This window comes from Protopterus annectens, chromosome 15.part0 (assembly GCF_019279795.1).
Source record: "Protopterus annectens isolate FY-2018-M chromosome 15.part0, PAN1.0, whole genome shotgun sequence".
NCBI lineage: Eukaryota > Metazoa > Chordata > Ceratodontiformes > Protopteridae > Protopterus > Protopterus annectens.
This window is the reverse complement of record NC_056749.1, coordinates 327,359,972-327,383,589: the sequence shown is the minus strand read 5'-3', so window position 1 is coordinate 327,383,589 and position 23,618 is coordinate 327,359,972. Positions and strand designations below refer to the sequence as shown.

At 44.6% G+C, this 23,618-nt stretch overlaps 1 protein-coding gene across 1 annotated transcript in view; it reads right to left on the bottom strand.

Moving 5' to 3' along the window:
* Positions 1-23,618, bottom strand: part of EFNB1 (ephrin B1) — a 763,535-nt gene that overhangs the window by 353,947 nt on the left and 385,970 nt on the right. The window contains exon 2 of the mRNA XM_044057094.1: positions 8,657-8,934. Coding sequence (XP_043913029.1) covers positions 8,657-8,934 — 278 coding nt within the window. The remainder of the gene's footprint in view (positions 1-8,656; positions 8,935-23,618) is intronic.

Genomic DNA, 23,618 nt, shown 5'->3' with positions numbered 1-23,618 from the left:
TAAATTAAGCATGTCACTGGAGGTCATTGGAAAGTTAATGACAAATCAATGAATGATTACGGAGAATGTCTTTGTTATAAAGCAAAAAGCTTTTCTTACTAATTTCACTACTTATTCTTATGCATCCTTGTGTTGTGTTAGACTGTCCTAGTGTAAATGCCAAAACATCATTCTGATTAAATTTATTTCATGGAAAGCCACCCTGTGCCCTGTGTTCTTGGCTACTGTTGGTTTGTGCAACAAGCGCTGCAGGTCTTAACTACTTGATTAGTTCCACTATTTGCAAGTAGCCTGGCAGTCAGTAAATGGATCGGTTCACTTCCCCCATGAAAAGATGGGATATCCAGTAACATAAGTTGGGCACACTATATCAGGGCTTAAAGTTTCCGTTATCTAGTTCACAAAAACTTGCCATTGGTTTACCAGTTCATTTCATGTAAGAACACATATAAGCTATACAAATTAATTACTGCAATTCTGCCAGCCAGTTTTTGCTTTTTTACTACTGATCTGGGCAGGTGTAGCTGGCATTAATGGGGAATATTGGGTTGTAGCAAACTACTGGTTAAGCCAAATAATAATTGAATAAGATTTTCATTATCACTGTATTTTTTAATATTTTTACAAGCGTATCTATCTACTGGTCTACCTGATATTACCATTTAAGCCTTATAAAATGAGAGTTGCCTACCAAATAATTCAGAGCACTGTGATGAGGAAAGCAGCAATATATAGTTTTGCATAAGGACTTCAGGTATGTCATGTAGCAGGTGGTGAACTGTTTCTCCAAGGCTCTAACTTCTAAAGTACTCTTCTAATATGAAAGTGCAACCTTCCACCAGTACTAAAGGGAGTCTCTTTAAAGAAAAACAAAACAATAAGGCTGGCACTTAGGCCCAAGTTTATTATATAATAATAATAATGACTCAACCATGGATAATGCAGGAATGTTAAGTTGTCAATCTCGCCTTCAGTCTTGCTGGATGGGTTCGGAGCCGATCCTCGGCTCCGACTCGGCACTTGCTTTAGCTTAGGAACTCCTTTTACCAGCTCGAGGCAACCCTATATCCCATGATGCAAGGCGGAACTACCCCAGATCTCGTTTGCCGCTTAGCGAAAGAGGTCTCCTTTGCCAGCTGAGGTAAGTAATTTTCTTGTTAAAACAGAAAAGCTTAGTTAGGGTTTTATTTTCCCCTTGTATCCATTTTTCTAGTCTGTAGTGAGTTACAGCCCACCCTATTCCCTTGTTTTTCAAACTTTTTATTACTTTTTAGTGTAAAGTTTTAGTTAGGCCTAAACCCCATTGGTTAATCCCTTCCTGTGTGTTGTGCGTTAGGGGATTAATTTGTGTGTTTGTTGGGGTTTGTGTGTTACTTCCTCCTAGGATATGTCTAGGGAAGGCAAGGTCTCAGGCTTCAAGAAGTGTGACTCGTGCTGTCAGAAAATGTCTCTGACAGACGGTCACACTTCTTGTGTTTATTGCCTGGGGCCTTTGCACCTGCAGGACTCCTGTGCTTTGTGTCACTCTTTTAGCCAGAAAGTCCTGCAGGAAAGGAGGAATAAGCTTATCCTCCGTGGCTTACTTAAGCCAGAAGGTTCTCCCTCAAAAGCAGGGTCTGGGAAACCTTCTAAGCCACCGAAGGCTCAGGCTTCAGTATCCAAGCCTCCTCCGGTGACTCCGGCTGGAACCGATGTATCTACATTAAAAGTAGTGGGTTCGGCACCGGCTGGTTCCGATACCTTGTCTACTGTGGCCTTGTCGGCTCTGGCTGGAGCCGACACCTTATCCAGTATCGGAGCCGAGAAACCTTCGACTCCATCTGGAGTTCAGTGGACTTCGGCTCCGATGACTTCATCCCGAAAGAGATCTCGGTCCCCTTCGTTACTGAGTATCCACTCGGCTCCGGGGTCTCCTCTTTTGTCGGAGCGGAGCCATCGGAGCCGATCTTCGAGATCTTCCAGGCTGTCTGACCACGACTTAGAGAGGGTGGTAAGCAGGCTGTTGAAGTCACAGGCACTGGCCCAAATGCTCCATAGCCCGTCTCAACAGACTTCGGCTATAGCCTCACCCCTTGAACTTCCTTCTCCAACTCCACACCAGAGTTCGGAGCCGGAGCTTCTCGGGACAGCGACTGTTTCGGTGCCGGAGCCGATACATCCTTCGGCTCCATCGTCCTCGGCTCCGATCTCCTCCTTGAGACCTTCCTTGGAGGGATCCGGTCATCGAGTTTCCCTTGTCGGCTCCGAGGGGGCTAGTGGCATCGGACCCTTGTCCGACCCTGCTCTCCCTCTCGGGGCTTCGGCTTTGGTAAGCTCGGCGCCGACATCGGCCTCGGAGCCTTCCCTCTCAGTGGAGCCGGGAATTCCTGTTTCCTCGGAGCGGGGATATTCCGGTCTCCCGGGGAGGGGAGCCTTTGAGGTGATGAGGAGTGTCCTGGCCTCTGAGCCTGGTCAACGGTCCATCCCTCTAGCTCCTCCCTCATCAGTGCCTGTAGACGCCTCTTGCCAACCTCTTGCTCTCAGGCCCAGGGATCCATCGCCCCAGGTTTCCCCATTGGGAATTTCCTCCTCTTCCGAAGTTTCTCCTGATCCAGCAGGTGAACCCCCTCGGAAGAGGACGTGTAAGAGGAAACACACAGACTCCCCCGAGTCTACTACATCGGATACCGACTTAGATGAGTCGGAGGGTTCCCCACGTTCCCCCTCTGAGGATGTCTCCTTTTCAGACATCCTTGAGCTCCTCAAACAGAGGGGGAATTGGCCATCCATTGATCCCTCCGAGGATGAGTCGGTATACCTGGAGGCTTTTGGATCCCGACCCTCCACCTCCTGGGTGTCTCCGCCTTTCGACCCGCTTATGCAGGTAGTGGCTCGGAAGGCGTGTGCGGCTCCAGATTCTGTGGAACCTGTCCCCAGGAGACCATCCAAATTCATCACGGCCCCTACGGACAAGCAGTTCCTTTCCAAGGGTGTCTCTGTGGATGCTATGGTGGTGGCGGCGGCCACTAAGAAGGAACTGGCGGATCCTTCAGTACCTGTCCATCCTCCTAACAAGGATTCTAGGACCATGAACAGGTATGGAAAGCGGATGTTTTCTTCAGCGACCTTTGCTATGCGTTCGCTGAACTACCTTTGTCACTTCACCAGGCTTCAATGAGATATCCTCAAGGAACTGGGTGAAGTAGTCCAGGATCCTTCTGCTGCTGGGGCTCAAGAAAAGATGGTCTCACAGCTTGCAATCCTGAATTCCATATCTAACTCCTCCATGCGGCTCATATCTTATGCGGCCGATGGAGCGAGCAGGGCCGCAGGCACAGGAGTTGCTCTAAGACGCCAAGCCTGGATGCGGCTTTGTAATTTTACGGACCCCTTTAAGGCGTCCTTCACTAATACCCCCTTTGATGGTTCGGCTTTGTTCGGACCTCAGGTGAAGGATACCTTGACCAGGTGTGAGCAGGATGGTAAAACTCTTTCTGCCGTTGGAGTCCAGTTTTCCGCTCCTTCTAGACCATATCCCAAGGGTCAGAAGGGGGGGAAGATGTGGTTCCGTAAAGCCCAAGGAGCTACACCGGACACACGTGGTCAGTTTACCCTAGAGGCAGAGGGGTAACAATAATAGACGCCGCCCTAGAGGCAGGGGGGGTCCTCAGAACCAGGGCAACAGGGAGCCTCTTCCTGAGAAGCCCTTTCAGCATCCCTGAGGTGTTGCCCGACTGTCCACCCTTGGAGGCAGTCGGGGGAAGGATTTCACTGTACCCAGTAGCCTGGCAATCCCTATCACAAGAGATGTGGGTACAGTCGATCATATCCGAGGGTTACAAAATCCCCTTCGAAAGGTTTCCCGTACCTCTACAATCCCTTCCAGACATCTCACCCAGTCAAAGGGATTTGGCAGAACAGGAGATTTCAAAGCTCCTAGAAAAAAGAGCCGTCCAGACTGTGCCGGCAGACCAGATAGGATCCGGCGTCTACTCGAGATTCTTTTTGGTCCCCAAAAGGACGGGAGATTGGAGACCAATATTAGACCTGAGCAATCTAAACAGATTTGTCAAGAAGGCAAGATTCCGGATGGTCACGCTTCAGTCCATTCTGCCCTTTCTGGGCAAGGACAACTGGATGTGCTCTATAGACCTTCAGGATGCGTACTATCACATAAAGATTCACAGACGCTCCAGAAGGTTTCTCCGCTTTCGGCTAGGGACCAGTCATTACCAATTCAGAGCACTGCCCTTTGGCCTCACTTCAGCCCCAGAGTGTTTACCAAATGCATGGCAGTGGTAACAGCTCATCTGAGCCGTCAAGGATTCCAGGTGTTTCCCTACTTGGACGACTGGCTCCTCTCCGCCACCACCAAGTGTCAGCTTCTTCAGTCCAGAGACTACACTCTACAGCTTTGCAGGAGTTTGGGAATTTCAGTAAATTTCGAAAAATCTTCTCTGCTGCCTTGCCAATCTATCACCTTTATAGGCGCAGAATTAAACACCGTCAAAATGTTAGCCAAACTAACGGATCAAAGAATTCTGGACATCCAAAAATTCGTTCGGATTCTATTGCAGAGCAACAAAATCAAAGCCAGATTTATTCTGAAGGTTCTAGGTCTTATGGCTGCGGCCATTGTTCTTCTACCACTGGCTCGCTTCCACATGCGTCTTCTGCAGTGGATGCTTTTCACGCAGTGGTCGTACCACAGTCTTCCGATGAGGCACGAAATTTTAGTCACACAGTCGTGCAGAGCTCATCTGAATTGGTGGATATCTTCCCCTCTTCTTCATCAGGGCCGACCCTTTATTCCCCCTCCTCCAGTTGCCACAGTCACTACGGATGCCTCTCTGATCGGGTGGGGGCATTATCAGGGCAGGATGGTCCACGGGACGTGGCAACCCATAGAATACCATCTGCACATAAATGTCCTGGAGATGAGAGCAGTGCTTTTAACGTTGCAAGCCCTCAATGACTTTCTTCCCACAGGGACAATTGCAGTACAAACGGACAACATGTCCGTGGTCTGGTACATCAACAAGCAGGGCGGGACCAGGTCCTATCCATTGTGTCGAGAAGCTCTCAGACTTTGGCAATGGGCGATCTCCTCTCATCGGTTTCTGATAGCAACGCACATCCCCAGCAGGTCCAACCTATTGGCGGACAGGCTGAGCAGATCCATTCTGATGCCTCACGAGTGGTCTCTCAATCAATCTGTAGTGGATCAGATTTTTCTGAGGTGGGGCACTCCTTGTTGCGATCTTTTTGCTACTCCTCTAAACAACAAGTGCCCCGATTATTTCACTCTCTTTCCCCTTCCAGGCCAACCCCTGAGAGACTCTCTAACCCAGGATTGGCCCCGGGGACTTCTGTACGCTTTTCCTCCTTTTCCCTTGATTCCACAAGTCATTCAGAAAGCCACCGTTTTGAGGGCCAAGTTGATCCTCATTGCCCCATATTGGCCTCGACAAATTTGGTTTCCGTCTCTGCATCGTTACCTTCTGGTGCAGCCCTGGCATCTGGACCCAGTTCCGGATCTCTTGATCCACCAGTCGGGTAAGCAGCACCGGGCCATTCATTCTCTCAACCTCACTGCTTGGTTGCTCCACTTCCTTCCCTAGCCAGGCTACCGATGATTTCTGACTCAGTCAGAGACATCTTAGTGTCTTCTTTAAAGTCGTCCACTAGGACTGTTTATGCTAGCAAGTGGCGACGTTTTTCTATTTGGGTAAATTCCAGAAATATTGATCCCTTTACTGCTCCTGTACATTCTGTTTTAGATTTCCTGGCGGAGGTTTTTCATTCAGGATCCTCGTCATCTACAGTCAAAGTACAACTGGCTGCTATTTCCAAGTATCATGTGGGCTTGCATGACAATAACATTATGTCTCATAGATTATGCAAGGCCTTTCTGAGAGGAGTTTTTCTCCTAAAGCCACCTATAAAGCATCCTCCTCCGCAATGGGATCTAAACTTAATGTTGGCATCCTTGATACTACCTCCTTTTGAACCGTCTGCTTCATGTTCTCTGAAGTTATTGACCTGGAAAACTATATTTCTACTGGCTGTCACTTCTGCAAGAAGGGTTTCCGAGATTCAAGCTCTCTGCATTCGTTCCCCTTATTTGGTTTTTCATAAGGACAGGGTATCTTTAAGAACGAACCCTTCCTTTCTCCCCAAAGTTGTGTCTCAAACCAATATCAACCAATCTATAGATCTTCCAGTCTTTTTCCCAAACTATTCCGACAGAGCTGAACAGAAACTGCATTTTTGGATGTCCATCGTCAGCTCAGGTACTATTTGCATAGAACTAAACAATTCAGGAAATCGGACCAATTATTTGTCTCCTATGCAGAAAACAGGATAGGTCTTCCAGTTTCTAAAGTGACCTTATCCAGATGGTTGACTTCCACCATTTCCTATGTGTACTCTCTCAGAGGCAAACAGCTATCTTCTAAACCGAAGCACACTCAACCAGGAGTCTATCCACTTCTGCAGCCTTTCAGGATAGACTACCCATTGATACCATTTGTGCAGCAGCTACTTGGGCCACGCCTCATACCTTTGTCTCTCATTACAAGTTGGACTTGGCCTCCAGAGATAGGGCCAGTTTTGGTTCCACAGTTCTCAAGAGTCTGTTCCATTGAGCCACCGGGATACAGGTGCTAGGGACGCGGTCCCATCCAGCAAGAATGAAGGCGAGATTGACAACTTAACATTTAGAAGTTATGTACCTACCATAACGTTCCATGTTAGTTGTCTTCTCTCGCCTTCTTTCTTGCATCCCTCCCTCCTTCCCCCTGGCCTGGACAGATCTTGAAGAGTTTCCTATCAGGTTGTTTTCCTCCTGAGCCTTCATATGAGGACTTCTATTATGAACTTGTGTTCCTAATTTTGTTAGGTTAGTCTTTAGCAGGGTAGGTTAGCTACCAAACGAGATCTGAGGTAGTTCCGACTTGCATCATGGGATATAGGGTTGCCTCGAGCTGGTAAAAGGAGTTCCTAAGCTAAAGCAAGTGCCGAGTCGGAGCCGATCCCATCCAGCAAGAAAGAAGGCGAGAGAAGACAACTAACATGGAACGTTATGGTAGGTACATAACTTCTAATTTGCCCACAACCAGCATGTTTTTTTACCCATGTAGGTGAGCAGATAATTATAGTGGTCAGGAGTGCATTACTACACCAATCACAAGTCTCACACATTTTCAGCCTTTCATGAAAGTAATCAGACTGTTTTTAATTACTTTTGTAAAACCTCTAATGTATTACTCTTATTTGGTATCCTTACTGTTAAGTAGAAAATACATGCTGAAATTTCATGTACTTCAGTTTAAGTGTATATTTACAATGTGAAATTATCTGCTCTGTTTCAACTCCGTCACTGTTTGCTGCTAAATGCAATACATCTTTCTGGTTAAGAGCAGCTATTTTCCAAATGACACTTGGTGGACTTCCAGGAGTCCACAAAAACATTTCAAGGGACTAATTACTTGTATTCTGTTTTCTACTAAATTACTGTTGGAAGACTCTCAGAAACATATATGCAGGCTGCAAAGAATATGTGGCTTAAGAAAATGCAGAATTAACTAACTCACAGGAATTGGGCCTATATCATACTGTAGACAGCAGCCCACAGTTATCATTAAACATGTGATTGCAAAGCTGATTTCTTTGTTCTGTGTAGAGGCAGCTAACATGCATGAAAGAGATTTATGCTACTTCTTGAATACTGTACATCCACAGTACCAGAAGGAATCAAAATTAATAAAGACAATTTGTTTTGAGTTCCAGACTTGTACATATACTAAATTAGTCTGCATCCTGCATAAATGGTTTGCTTTTAAGTAACAGCTCATCACTGCCTGCCCAGTGTCCTCCCCAATGTTAAGTGCACTGCAATTCTTATTTCTTTTTTTTTTTGGAATGCTTACTAAGTACTACCATGTAGTTCATGATGTCATTCTAATATCCTCATCCAGATGGGAAATGACAAGTAAAAAATTACATTTTAAAGGGATATGCATTACATGCGTAATTGCAATTAAATTGCTGAAAAATATCTCCTGATTTAGTCATCTCATTCAAGACAGACATGCTAGAGATGCAGACACAACTCTCATGTGGTAAAATTGACTGGATACACAGCTATTTCTCTGTACCCATCTAAGAGAGTTCAACCTGCCACACTGAAGGCAATGTTGACAAATCCCTTATATCAGTGCCAAAACAGTCAAGTTCTTTAGTTAGAACACTAATGAGAATCTCTGCCACTTGGCACACAGCCACGCCTTTTGACCCCACCCACACACCAAGCATCTATTACCCTTTTATCCACAGAGAAAACTGCATGAGACCTTACAAGTGTCATCACCATGACAACCAAAAGAAGAACCTCTTCTTGAGGATTACATTACCCCTAGAGGTCTGTTTACAACTTTTGGTAATGCAAGCACTTCTGAAGGAGGTTTTGTGCCAAGTATTGAGAGTGCTTACAGAATCCCCATGCCTATTAAGAAATTCCATCACAATGAATGTTTACAACTACAGGTCCTGGAAACCCTTTACGTTTAGCAGAATTCTTGCTATAACTTTTAAGAAAACAATCGGGAGAAAAATATACAAGAAAAAAGAAGAGGAAAACAGTATTTAAAAAATGACAATAAAATGTTTTACTTACATGTGATAAAGTAATCTTGATTCCTTCTAAATTCAAGGCCCATATAATTTGGACTGAACTCCTGAAACTTAATAGTGAACTTGATTTCCTTTTCTGGTTTATTGCACGTGACCAGCACGTTTGGGTCCATGATGGTGCGACAGGACTCTGCCTGTTCTCGTGTAACCATGTAAAGCTTGTAATATTCATATGGCTGTGAAGGCATTGCTTGTGGACAGATTATGTCAAGTTTATCTCCTATTGATGGATAAATCACCAGACCTTTTCCTGGCACAAATCTGAAAGAAGATAAAGAAATGTAAGTGCATGAGCCATATCTAGTGTAGATACTTTGTAGCAAATAAGGTCCTGCAAACATCTACAGTAGTTGCTTTTACAAGTAGAATCCAGGATTTGTGTCACAACCCACTTTCTCATGAAGCAACTGACGGTTTAAGATCAGGTACTGTTTCAGTCCGTAACATCTCTTGTTCAGTTTTATGTGAGCTATTATAAACTTTTTCTCAAGAATAAGCCAAAACAACTGTATCAGTGATGCAAAACATAAAATAACCGCTATCAGTACAAGTGCAATCTATGAAATGCAATCAGTGTCCAGAGATGAAAAAAGAAGCCCAAAAAATTAAAAAATAGCAACCTTTGTACTAAACAGCATGTTTTTAAGTGGCAACATAAACTCATCACACACTAGAAAAAAATGACAAGAAAAGGCATCACTGAACTACAGACTGAATCAGCTTTTCTTTGTTGTTCTAAAATATAACAGATTTTTACAAATAGTATACTCGCAACAGAAACAAGGAAAACTGCCTGCTTTAAAATATGTAGTTTTATCTACAGTGAAACACTCTAACACATTTCAGGTGAAGAAGAAAGTACAGTTTTGTACCTACCATAAATGTAGATGTTCGAGGATTCCCTTGCTGCAGTCCTGACAATTGGGGTATAGTCCGTCCAGTCGTCCCGATACCCAGAGTAGAGTATGGGGTCCGTCATGGTCATGACTGCTGATCAGCGTCGCAGCGTCAGGGTCGCGCATGCATGACCGCATTTCCTTCCTTTTCTTTTTCCCAGATCAGAAGAGACAGACAAAAAAAGAGAAAAGTCCCAAAAAAAACTGCAAACAAACATATACAATATATAATAAAATAATATAAGCAAAACCTACACAAGCACCACACCCCACACCACAGGGGGGAAGGGGGAGGGGAAATTGGACTGCAGCAAGGGAAAGGGAATCCTTCTACATTTTACAAGTAAAAACAAGTACAAAACTCCTTCCCTCTTCCAGTCCTGACAATTGGGTAGAAGAATCCCAAAGCAGAGAAAAGGGGCAGGGGGCTAGGGAGCAGCAAATTGACAGCATGTAGCAACATGCAACATGCCTTGTAAAACAACAGCTGTGGCAAAGCTAGCTCTAGACTTAGAGTATATAATGAGGTGAAAGTGCAGAAAAGTAGAACTGAAACTCCAAGTAGCTGCTTCCAATATATTTAGTTGCCACCCCCTAGAAATGCTGGTGGAGTGGGTGTGGAAGTGGCCCCTAGATGGGGAAATCCTAAATGCAATGCAAACCAAATCCACCTAGAAATAAAATGCAAAATGCAAAAATGTTTTAATCTTTATGGAAGAGAAGGACAAACCTTTGTCCAATAATTCAGTAAGATATTGAAGAGCCACACTCAAATAGCAAATAAAAATCTCTTCCATTTTTCTGGTGTACCTCTCCCTAGTACTGCCTTCTAGCTTTCCATAATCACATTTTAAAACTTGTGAGCTGAGACTGAGACCGCTTCAACCAACAGAATATGCCATAAGCTGAGATGAAGAGATTGATTGACATGACATTGAGCAGATGACCTTCTGAGATAATGATGACAGATGAGGAATCAGAGGTAAATGGAGGCTTCTTTACTTTCTTCCTTAGAAGTGACTACCAGTACCAGTGTTGTGTGCCCTATCAAAATCATCCTTCAAAATCATGTCTGACCTTTAGTCTACCCTTACCTTTACCTTTGAAGTGAAAGGAAGGAAAATGAAGAACATGAAGGTTTTTCAACTGAAAGACACTCTGGGATCCATGATTTGTCTGCTTAATACATCTGCTAGGGAGTTCTGTGCTCCTGGCTCCCCTTGCTTGTTGATGTACCACATGACAGTTGTGTTTGTCTGTCAGAATCAACACCTGCCCTGGAAAACATCTCCTTCATATTGATATGTAGATGCTGTACTCTGGCAGGCCTCTTGTGTTGTATCCACTTCCATTTTAGATATTTGAAGGCAAGGTATTATTTGAATGACAGTGTCCAAATCTTGGCAGTGCTGTGTCCATCATTTTTTGAGATACCATTGCAGCTCCTCATATGCAGTTTGGCATTGGGAAGCACAGAAGAACCTAGAATATGAACCCTAATGCTTGAAGGAACCTTGCAGCAGTCAGCCTCTGACTGATGAGATAGTTAAACCTAGGCATCTTAGCACTGCTATGACATATTCCAGATGCTGTGAGGTGTAACCTCAGATACTTTCTGCAACTTAGCCTTATAGGCACATGAAAGTAAGCTTCCTTGAGATCAAAAAGTTACCATCCAGTGATCTTTGCCCAGCAGAGGTAACAGTTGCTGTCACGCCAACATCTTGAACTTGAATGTCAGATAAGTAAGTGGAGATAGATAAATATCGAAGCCCCTTTCTGATACAGGGACTGGCTGAATGGCCCTATCTGGAGTAACTGAAAAAATTTGCATGTGAGCTCTTTTTCTTTGTGGAGGAGGAACATCTGGCATGCCTGAAAGGGGCATTGGGTGGAAATAAAAAAAAAATCTGAATGATGATAGCACCCACTATCCCATCTGTCTTGAAAAATAAATCCCATCCTTTGAAAAAAGAGACAATTCCTCCCCAAAAGGAGCTGCACTGTGGCAGCTGGCTGCAGCGAAGAATTGGTTCTCATTGGTCTGCTTAAACGAAAAAAAAACTCTGTACACAACCTGCACTCGCAAAATTGCTTCTGCATCGGACCATGCGGCAAAAAAGACTGAGGAAATGGGTGGTCACATGCGCGTAGTACCCTGGACGCACTGACGCAGTCTAAGGGCAAATGACCGACGTCTTATTATTTCTGGTATTTCGGCCGACTGGGGACGGACTATACCCCAATTGTCAGGACTTTAATACAATATTCCTCTTGGGTAATGTACAATAAAGAAAACTTCTTTGTGTACCTTGATTTCAAAATGTTCAGTTAGCAATATCATTGAATATAAGTATAGACACAGACTCCCTCTAGTGGACCAGCTGATTTACTTCAGCACAATAATTATCAAAGTAACCACTGTGTAGAAAAAGTGTTATGGTAAAAAAAAAATTAACATCAACAACATGCAGAATTCTGAACAGTGACATGACTCAGGTAAATAAGCCTTATACCTATATCATGTCAAAGTTGGCAGCAAAATCAGTTTACCATCTTGAACAGATCTAAGAAATCACAGGCCACTTTATAAGACAACAATTTATATATGTAAGAAACTAAGGTCCTGCTGATGAGCTGAATTACTTACAGTTTACTACATACTCTTGTAAAAATAAATTAATTGACTGCCACCTCTCCATACAGGAACACAACTTTCTAGTCACTTAGAATGGACTTATGCTTCCCTGGGCCCTCAAAACTGAAGACTTATGCTTTAGTTGCACTGTACAGGAAAATCAAAATCACACACACACACACACACACACACACACACACACACACACACGTGTGCGCTCGCACACACACACACACACATGCAGACATGCACATACACACATGCAAAACACAGACAGTACTAGAACTCTGTCAAAGCCTAAACCAAATATCCTAAAAGCCATAGCAGCATTAAGTAAAGTACAGTTGTGTACACTTACCATAAATGTAGGTGTTCAAGTGTATTTACTGTTGCAATCCTGACTTGTGGGATTTTCTGCTTCAGAAGCCCTTGGTCAGCCCGCCTACCAGAGTAAAAAACTCCCTCCTCCCTGAGCTGGCTGATGCCCTACCCTGATGTCAGTATAAAGGGAGCCAGCCAATGCCATGACATCATTGTTTTCTTGCCCCTAAAAGGTAGGAGCCCCGTAAGTGAATTGTAAGCAACGGACCAGGTAAACAGAAGGGGGACCTGTAGGGCATCCCTGCAGAGGGTCCTCTGGAAGAGGATGACAGAGAAAACGTTGTTACTGTAAGCAGAATAAGGGGGAAGGAGGGAGGGAAAGAAGACTACAACAGTGAAAACACTCAAACATCTACATTACAACTGTACTTTGTTCTTCGTGCTTCACTGTTGCAGACCTGACTTGTGGAATGATTCCTAAAGCTGAGATGAGGGTGGAAGATGCCTTAATAGGAAGAAGACACCCTGTAAGATGGCAGTGGCAAATCCTGCTCTGGACTTGAAGAAGGTCGACAGGTGGTAGCGCTTGGTAAAGGTATGCACCGATGACCAGGTAGCTGCTTCCAGAATGTCTTTGCTTGGTACTCCACTCAGGAAAGCAGTAGAGGTAGAAGTGGCCCTAGCTGAGTGGGTTGTAATAGATTTAGGGGGCTTTTGCAGTGGCAGGTGTAACAAAAGAAAATACAGTGGGAGATCCACTTGGCGATAGTTTGCTTGGAAACTGGTTTTCTTTCAGAGCCTAAGGCAAAGGAAACAAATAGATGTTCTGATTTTCTGAAAGTTTTAGCCCTGTCAAGGTAGTAGCGAAATTGCCTGTATGCATCCAAGGAGTGAAGAAGTCTTTCCCCTTTGTTCTATGGCTTACGGAAGAAGGTAGGTAGGTGTATGACTTGGGTCAGGGAAGTGTCTGTGACCACCTTGTGCATACAGGAAGGACTAGTTTTGAGTGAAACTCTGGGTGGAAAATAGGAAAGGGTTCCACTGCCATGAGGGCTTGCAACTCACAGATCCTCCTAGCTAAGGTGGTAGCCAGTAAAAGGGCAGGCTTTCAGATCAAGAATTTTAAATCAGCTGAAGCAGCTGGTTCAAAGGGGGGATAAAGTCAATTTTTCTAGTACAAAGTTGAGGTCCCAAGGAGGGGTGGACTACCTTCTGGAAGGTCTGACATGCAGCACTCCCCTAAGGAACTGAATCATTAGGGAGTCGGAAAAATAGGAGGAAGAGTTGGGATACAGTCTGAAATGGCAGAAGCATGAATCTTAATGGATGAGGATAGACCTTTGTCCACCAAGATAGCCAGGTACTCCAAAATGGCTGAAATATTGGTAGATATAGGGTTAAGGCCTTGTTTCTGACACCAGATAGAGAATTTTTTCCACTTGGAATGGTATGTTTTCCCAGTACTGGGTCTTCTGGATTCATTTAAGATATTAAGCACCTGACCACTCAGGGATAATCCAGGGTAGAATTTTGATAAATTATCCAAGCAGAGAGTCTGACAGTCTGCAAGTTGGGGTGCACAAACTTTCCCATTGCCTGAGTCAGCAGATCCACTCTATGGGGTAACTGCCAAGGTTTTTCTTTGGCCAAACTCAGTAGCAGGAGTATCAGTGCTGCCTAGACCAGTCTGGAGCTATCAGGATGACCCTCGGTCTCCTTCTTTCCTGATTTTTAGGAGGACTGTTGGAAGGACAGGCAGTGGTGGAAATACATAAAGAAATGGGTGGCTCCAGAGGAAAGAGAAGGCATCTGTTCGCTGGGCTGTATGAAGTTTGCTCCTGGAACAGAAACTTTTTAACTGAGCATTTTTGTCAGTGGAAAAGAGGTCTATTTGAGGGGAACCCCATTTCTGGACTATGCTAAGAAATGTTTCCCTATGCAGCTGCCACTTGTCGGGATCCATTTAGTGTCTGCTAAGATGGTCTGCTAGAGTGCTTTGAACCCCAGGAAGGTACTGAGCCATCAGGTGCAACCCCATAGCATTGGCTGTCTCCCAGATCTGCACTACCATCCACCAAAGAGGGTAGGAATGGGTGCCCCCGTGTTTGTTTATGTGCCACATGACTGTTATATTGTCTGTTTTTTAAGTAGAACCCCTGGTTTCCGGTGATCCTTGAAGGTCACCATGCCCTTCTGTATTGCCACCATTTCTTTCTAATTTATGTGCTTGTGCCTGAACTGCTCTTCCTATTTCCCTGGGATAGGAAGTGTTGGAAATGGGCTCTCCAGGCTGTGTCTAATGCATTTGTGGTTAAAGGTTGGCCCTGAGGGATGAACCTGAAGGGGAGACCCTGATTCTGTGCACATGCTCATGCCCACTATGTCAACTTCTCCTGCGATAGTGAATTAGGTGGTCTTCTATCTCTGGGGGCTGTGACTGTTGACACCACAGATTCTTGAAGTACCACTAAAGTTTCCTCGTATAGTGTGACCAGAGTGATTATTAGTATACAGGATGCCATATGGCCCAGTGCTCCGAGGAATTCCCTGGCTGAGAGGCATGGTCTCTGCATAATGTCCTGAAGTATTGGGTTAAGAAGGAAGCCTTGGCTGGGGGAAGGAATGCCTTCTGGAGGGAAAAATCCAGCAGTGTCCCCAGAAAGACCATCCTGATGGAAGGGTTTGTGTTGGATTTGCTGAGGTTTATGGTGAACCCTAGACAACAGAGTAGGGCCTCGGTGAAGGCCAGATGCTTGAGAAGCTTGGACTGACTCATCACCTAAATTAGGCAGTCATCCAGATAAGGGTAAATTTGGATGATTCTTGTTCTGCAGATGTGATTGGTGATTACAGGAGCCAGACATCTGGTGAAGACCCTGGGAGCAGTAGACAAGCCAAAGAGAAGTGCAAAGAATTGAAAGTGACTGGTACCTGCTCTGAAGTGAAGAAAGGTTCTGCAGGAGTCTTCTATAGGGATGTGGAAGTAGGTGTCTTTCAGGTCCAAGGTAATCATTAGGGCTTGAGGAGTGATCATGGGAAGAAGCTTTTGAACAGTAAGCATTTTTAATTTTGTTACTAGGAGGGACTGATTTAGAATGGACAAATCCAGGACAGGAGCCACGAGCCTTCTTTCCTGGGGACTAGAAATAGCCTGGAGTAAAACCTTTTTCTTTGTGATGGTCTGGTACTGGTTCCACAGAGCCCTGAGAGCATAGATTGTAATCTGAGAAATGGCCTCTGCCCTTTGGTTTTCTGGTACATTGGGGTAACCTGGGATTCTTAATGGTTCTTTGAAAGCGATCTTGTAACCATTTGAGATTACTTCCAGAGCCCACTTGTTGGAGGTGATGATGGCCCAGTTTTCCCTGAATTGGGAAAGACTTCCTCCTAATCTTCCTCCTATCTTGTCCGGGGTTGGGGGTGGATGGGGGTGGTGGTGAGTGAGGGTAGTGATTCACTTCTGATCTCTGCTAGGGCCTTGTGGCTTAGAACTCCTTGGTCTAGGTGGTCCTAAGGACCACTGCCTTGCCCTCTGCGATTGCTTTTGCTACCTATGAGGCTTTTCCTTTGTTTTTCTCTGACTCAGTTTTGATTAGGAGGGAAAGGACCAATGCTTAGTGGTAAAATTCTTACTGAACGTAGGAGGCTGGAATTGGAGGAAGTCCTTGACCGTTTGCATGGATACTGCATTATCCTCCATCTTTTTTAACACAGCCTCAGCCTTTGGTCCAAAATTGGAGCCCTTACCCAGGGGTGCATCTAGCAGTTTTGATTTGACGTGATCTGGTAATGTCTGTTCCCTAAGCCAAGCATGCCTTCTGATGACCATGGCGGACAGAGCTGCTTGTGAAGATGCCTCTAGGGCATCTTATCCACAGTGCAAGGAGTGCCTAACTACCTTGGAACTGGAGTGGCAGTGATTCAGCAATTCCTTGGAGGTGTTTTCTCCTCCAGGGAGGAAATATTTTGTTTCATCTTTTCCAAGATATTGTGTTGGCATTTTATTATAAAAAAATGGGAATTGAGAGCCCTCATGGTCAGGGTAGAAGAAGTGTAAATCTTCTTCTCAAACATGTCAGGGGCCCTGCTTTCTTTGTCTGTATGTAATGGGTTTTTTGACGTACTGGCCCTAACTCCTTTGGGGCTGGGGTGACAATCTATGGGTCAGCAGAGGGGTCCTTAAAAAGGAATTTATGCAAGTTCAGTACCCTACAAAATCTGTCTGGTTTACGAGGGGCTGAGAGAGTTTGGATTGAGAGAGGATTCCATAAAGGCATCTTCTACCACTTTTAAAACTAGGGGGATAGCCAAGGGTTTGTGTTGAGGGGGATCAAGGAACTCGCTGGCCCACTTTTTTGACTGGGGTACTCCTGTACCTGCCACTGGAAAAACTCTCTCATGGCATGCAGTGTCTCCCCAAAGGTAATGTCCTTAGGCGGTGAAGCTGAAGGCAACACCTTTTTGAATCACAATCCTCAAAGGAGGTAAGGAAGGGTTCTTCTTCAAAGACAGAGTCTGCCTGATCAGATAATTCATCTGAATAATGGGGATTCTGAAAAGGTGTCAGGTGTAGGGTCTATCTTCCATTTTCCTGGGGAAGATTCAGGGAGAGGTTGCCTGCCTCTGACCAAAGAAATATGGTCCTCGGCCAACCTGACCAAATCCTGCTGGTAACCTGTGGGATAGGAGCCAGCAAGAGGTTCTCTGCTTCAATTCTTGGCTGGGGTGCCTTCTGTGCAGAGTCTGCATGTTCTCCCTGTGGTCGCGTGGGTTTCCTCTGGGTGCTTCGGTTTCCTCCCACATCCCAAAGATGTGCAGCAGATGGATTGGACACTTTAAATTGGCCCTAGGTGTGAGTGTGTGCGTGTGTGTGCCTTCTGTGGAAGGGTGGGCGCCGGGCTGGCAACACGACACTGTAAATCTCCACTGCCAATCATGAGCGGACAGATGATCCGCTGTGGTGACCCCTGACCGGGAAAAGCTGAAAGAAGAAGATGATACTGGAACAGCTTTCCCACCTGTTGAGAGCAAATAATCTCACTATGTGCAGCAATTTACTTGTCTTGGTATAGCTACATGTGGCTTAAAGAAAAAAGTGTGTAGAAACTGAAAAAGAATACAGTTTTGATTATTTCTTGATGTTTTGAGTAAGACTAGTTTTCCTACACCACACTTAACAGTGAAGTTTATTTTTACACATTGCTCTGCCTAAAATGATGGGGCTTGCCACATTGACTTAATTGTTTTTGAGATACGTTCTTTCTACACAGCACAGGGTCTCCATAACATAACACAACATCATTTTGCCTGTCCTTTCCTTTAGTCTCCTTTTGCTATTGACTAAGACAACATCATTTTGCCTGTCCTTTCCTTTAGTCTCCTTTTGCTATTGACTAAGACAACATCATTTTGCCTGTCCTTTCCTTTAGTCTCCTTTTGCTATTGACTAAGAATGGGAAAAATCCTCAATATTATTAAGAGAGTGGAGAAAGAGTGAACATAATGTTAACGGTGATCTTTGTTTTTTATTTGCAACCTAATAACCTTATTTCAGCAAGAAACAGTGACAAACTTATTTATTTTTGTAAAGGATTTAAATGCATAGTTATAAGCAGCTTGCTTCATCTTACTCACTGTTTCAGATACAGGTGTAAAGTTTCTTGTCACTCCAGTCCTACAGTGCTCACTCATCCAGGAGTAACAGTTCACACAGAGTGTGTTGGTAAAGAGTCAAATGATGTGTCAACTCAACTCACAAGTCAATAGTGCCCAGGTACTAGCCCGATGCATGTTTCTCAACTTTCTGCAGTTTCAGAGAATGCTTACATTTTTGCCGCACAATTTTGGTATGTTCCTGGTAAATCACTGAGGATTGAGGCGTCACTAAATAATAATAGCCTGTTGGGTTTCAGACCTAATATCCCTCAAGAAATGCATGCTACTGTAAAACTTACTATTCTTTTAATTTTCTAATTTTATAAAAGCCATTTTTTAAAGTTTATCCCTATATTGCGGCCTTTGCTTCCCCTATTATTTTTGTTTTTGTCCCATATTCTGGCAATAAGAATTTGAGAGGCATGGCCAAATGTAGGAACTCACTGTTATCCAATAAACATGCCTTCTCTGTCTTCCCTTAAGGGATTCTGTCCCATCTGACCTCTATACCATTTCTATCTACAGTAAAGTTACAAAAAAAGTAAATGTTCTATGAAACAAAGCTACTTATGCATACTTCAGCTGTCCTACAATAACATAAAGTACTCTAACAAATCTCAAGTAGCACAACTTTTCTCTTCACCCTTTTTTCAAAAGGTGAACAATACTTCTAAGAACTACATTTTATTTATTGTTTTGTTTGTTTGTTTACCATGATAGATTGGGCCATGAAAAAAACATTTTCAGTAGAGGACCAGGGAGAAAAGCTTCAAAACCATGATACATAGCAGTTAGCATCAAGAAATAATAATAGATTAGGATAGTCAATGATTTTAATGGAGAAAAACAGATTCACTTTAGAAGCTTGACATTTTAAAACGTCGAAATTCATATGGCCGAGACCATATAATCGACATTTTAAAACATCAACCTGTAAAGCAAACAAACAAACAAAAAAAAACAGAAAAATTTTTCTAAGATGTTTTTGCAGGGGGGCAAGCCCCCCTGCATCCCCACATCCCCGCTATTTAAATATACCAACAATTGAGATCGCACTACAGCGAGGAAAAGGGAAACTTGCCCGTCTGTCTGGAGATCCCCGCTTTACAGGTTCAATGTTTTAAAACGTCGAATATATGGTCTCGGCCATATGAATTTTGACATTTGAAAACAACGAGCTTGTAAAGTGAATCCAGAAAAACATACGCAATTTGATAATTCGAGCCAGTTTAATTTTTTGAAGGCTAAACAGTGATCAGACAAATACAGTATACTAGTAACAAATTGAGCAATTTTGCTATAGCATTGCTCAAGTTTTTGTAGTTGTAACATGTTAGTGAGAAGAGGTAAGTAGATTGGAAAGAAGATAGGTTGTAGCAGTGGCTTTACGTGAGTGGGCAGTAAGGAAGTTGTACAAAAGGCCTAATTTGCCTTTTTTTTTTTACCATATTTCGAACATGTATATTAAATTTAATTTGATCATCAAGGGTAAAGTCTAGAAGCTTGGTTTGGGAGATTAATTCCAACTGTACATTTTGAGAGGAATATACTGTGAACTTCTTCTCCCTTTGTAATCTGAGGGGAAAAAGCTTTAGTTTAGTTTTTGTGGGATTTAGAAATAGCTGAGATTGGAAGAGCCAAGTCTCAATGGTGGTAAATGATTCCTGAGTAATAGTCTGTAAAGAGGTTAGTTAGGGTACAGAGCAGATAATGGTAGCATCATCAGCATATTGAATAAGACTGGCTTCAGATAAAGCAGAAAGTACAGCTGTGTACACTTACCATAAATGTAGATGTTCGAGTGTATTCACTGTTGCAGTAATCACACTTGGGTTATCTGCCTGCAGGTAGCCCTCAGTCAGCCTGAATACCAGAGACTTAGTATTTCTGCATCAGTTGCTGTCGCTCCAGGACTGATGTCAGGTAGTCAGGGGTATAAAAACAGGCAGCTGATGCCATTACATCAGTTTTTCTTGCCCCAAATGTCAGGAGTCCCCCAAACAGAGAGCCAGGTTATGGTGGGGAAACACCACCAGTAAAAAGTAAATACCAATACCCCTGAAAGGGATGAGTAATGGACATAGAGAGGAGAGCGAGAGAGAGAGAGAGAGAGAGACAAGGGGGCTGGAGGGAGGGAAACCAGGACTACAACAGTGAAAAACATCTACATTTATGGTAAGTGCACACAGCTGTACTACATTCTTCGTGTTTCACTGCTGCAGTCATCACACTTTGGTAGATTCCCAAAGCTGAAGAAGGGTGGAGGCAGTCAAGAAGAGTTGGGGCTGGCTAGTATGCCTTGCAGGACTGCTGTTGGAAAATCCACCCTGGATTTGGAAAAGATAGGCAGGTGGTAATGCTTGGTGAAGGTGTATACAGAACTCCAGGTAGCAGCATCCAGGATGTCCCTGGTAGGGACTCCCCTGAGGAATGCTGTAGAGGGTAGAAGTTGCCCTAGTGGAATGTGTTCTGACCCCCTGAGGAGTTGGTTTCCCATGGTGCTTGTAGCAGAAATGGATGCAGTGTGCTATCCATTTGGAAATTGTTTGTTTTGAAATGGCCTTGCCCTCTGCCCCTGGTGCAAAGATGACTAGTAACTGGTCAGACTTCCTGAAGGGCTTAGTCCTATCAAGGTAGAATCTGAGCTGTCTGTGCACATCAAAGGAGTGCAGGATCCTTTCCCCTTTATTTTGAGGATTAGGGAAGAAAGTTGGCAAATGGCTACACTGGACACCACTTTAGGCATAAAGGAAGGGTTAGTCCTGAGGGAAACCCTGTCAACATGGAAAATAATGAAGGGTTCCACACCCATAAGTGCTTGTAGCTCAGGCACTCTTCTAGCTGAAGTGATGGCCAGAAGCAAGGCTGTTTTCCAAGACAGGAATTTTAACTCTGCTGATGCTGCAGGCTCAAAGAGGGAAAGCGTGAGCTCTTCCAGTACAAAGTTAAGGTCCCAAGCAGAGGTGGGTGCTCTCCTTGGCGGCCTTAAGTTGTTTGCCCCTCTCAGGAACTATTTGATAAAAGGGTGAGAGAAGAGAGGTGGGCACAGTGTTGTAATCAGCCGAAATGGCAGGATGGACCTTAATGGAGGAGAAGGATAGGCCTCTGTGGATTAGATCTGATAAGTAATCCAGGATTTGAGGCAGAGAGGGCAGAGTTCTGTCCTCTCCTTTAGATTGAAACCAGGAGCAGTACCTTTTCCACTTATCAGCACAGGATTTCCTTGTACTGGGTCTTCTGGCTTCAAGAATGATGTCCATCACCTGCCTGCTTAGGTTGGTTACTGGGGGAGAATTCAAGGAATAAGCCAGGCTGCAAGATTTAGGATTTGCAGTTGCGGATGCAAGATCTGTCCCCCCTGCTGAGAGAGCAGGGTTGGGTTCTGGAGTAGGTCCCAAGGTGACACAGGTGACAGGCTGCACAGGAGTGGGTATCAGTGCTGGCGTGGCCAGTCCGGGGCAATCAGAACTGTCCTTGGTCTGTCCTGTCTTATCTTGAGCAATACTCTTGAGAGAAGGGGCAGAGGGGGAAAGGCATAGATTGAGAGATTTACCCACTGGAAGGATAGGGTATCCACTTTCCAGGCCCTGCTGTGAGGAGTCCTGGTGCAGAATTTGCTGAGCTGGTGATTGCAGGGGGCGACAAAGAGATCCACCTCTGGGGTCCCCCATTTCTGAATGAGAAGGTTGAAGGTGCTGGGCTCTAATTGCCACTCATGTGGGTCCAGGAAATTTCTGCTTAAGTCGTCTGCCAGTGAGTCTTGTTTGCCTGGCAGGAATTGAGCTTGCAGATGGACCTGCATGTCCAAGGCCGTGTTCCACAGGGCCATGGCTAGCCTGCAGAGTGGGTAAGAGTGGGTCCCCCCCCCCCCCGCTTGTTGATGTACCACATAACTGTGGTGTTGTCTGTTTTTTATTAGCAGGTGTCCTGGTGAGATTAGGGATCTGAAAGCTGTCAGAGCATGCTGCACAGCTAGCATCTCTTTTTGGTTGATGTGCAGATGAATTTGACTTGGGCTCCAGTGGCCCTGAATGCACTTGCTGTCCATGTGTGCCCCCCAGGCATAGTCTGATGTGTCTGTGGTTAGGGCTGGGCAGCGTGGGGTTCAGTAAAGGGCAGTCCTTTCTTGTGGTTGCATGCTGCTGCCTACCAAAGAAACTCTGTCCTTAGACAGGGTATGATAGGAATGATGGTTTTTAGGTCCTGAGAATGTTGGCACCAAAGACATTTTAAGTACCATTGAAGTTTTCTCATATGCAGTCTGGCATATGGAAATAGTAGGATGCATAAGGCCATGAACCCTAGGGCCTGCAGGATTTTCCTTGCGGATAGCTGGGTTCTGGTGGCCATTTGAGTAAAATAGTCTGTCAGATGGCGGCTTGTTTTTCTGGATTGATGAATGCCATCTGGGATGCTGTGTCCAAGCTTGCTCCCAGGAATACAATCTTTTGACTGGGGACTAGTTTTGATTTCTTTTCTTTGATGGTGTACCCCAGGGAGGTTAGAAGGTTTTTCATAAATGTCAGGTGCAGCAACAGCATTTCCTGACTGTCTGCCTGAAACAGGCAGTCGTCCAAGTACTGGTAAATTTGGATATTTCTCTGTCTGCAGTAAGCAATGGCTGAAGCCCGGCATTTTGTGAATACTCTGGGAGCAGTGGATAAGCCACAGGGAAGTACAGAGAACTGATAATGCATAGATCCTGCCCTGAAGCATAGATATTTCCTGCATGACTCCCTTATAGGGATGTGCAGATAAGCTTCTTTTAAGTCTAGGGTGACTAACCAGGCATCTTTGGCTAGCATAGGTAAAAGCTGCTGCAGGGTGAGCATTTTGAATTTTAGTACCACCAGGAAGATGTTGAGAATTGAAAGATCTAGGATTGGGTGCCAAGAGCCCTCTTTTCTGGGTACCAGGAAAAGTCTGGAATAGAATCCTTGACCTATCTGTTCTGCAGGAACAGGTTGAATTGCCCTTATAGAGAGCAAGGACTGAACTTGGTTTTGTGCCTCTGCCCACTGGTTTGGAGGAAGGTCTGGGAACCCTTTTGGGGTTGGCAGTGAGTGGAAGTAAAATTTGTACCCCCTGGGATACAATGCTGAAGACCCATCAAGTCTTTGGTGATAGAAATCCAGTTTTTTGCATGAAGGGAAAGTTTTCCTCCTAGGGGAACAAGCAGTTGGGCAGAGGTGGGGAGCTGAGAAGTCATTGGGAATTCTTTCCGTAAGGGGGTGGTTTAACACTCCCTGCTTCAGTTATGGAGGCACTCCACTGCTTAGACCTCTGCATACCCTGAGACTGTAGTTTGGGGGGTCGGTTCCCCTGGGTCTAGTTTGAGATGGCCTTGAGGGGGCTGGAAAGGACCAATGTTTCGAGGGGCAATGCCTACTGAATCTAGGAGGCTGTACTTGCAAGAATTCTTTGATGGTCTGCAT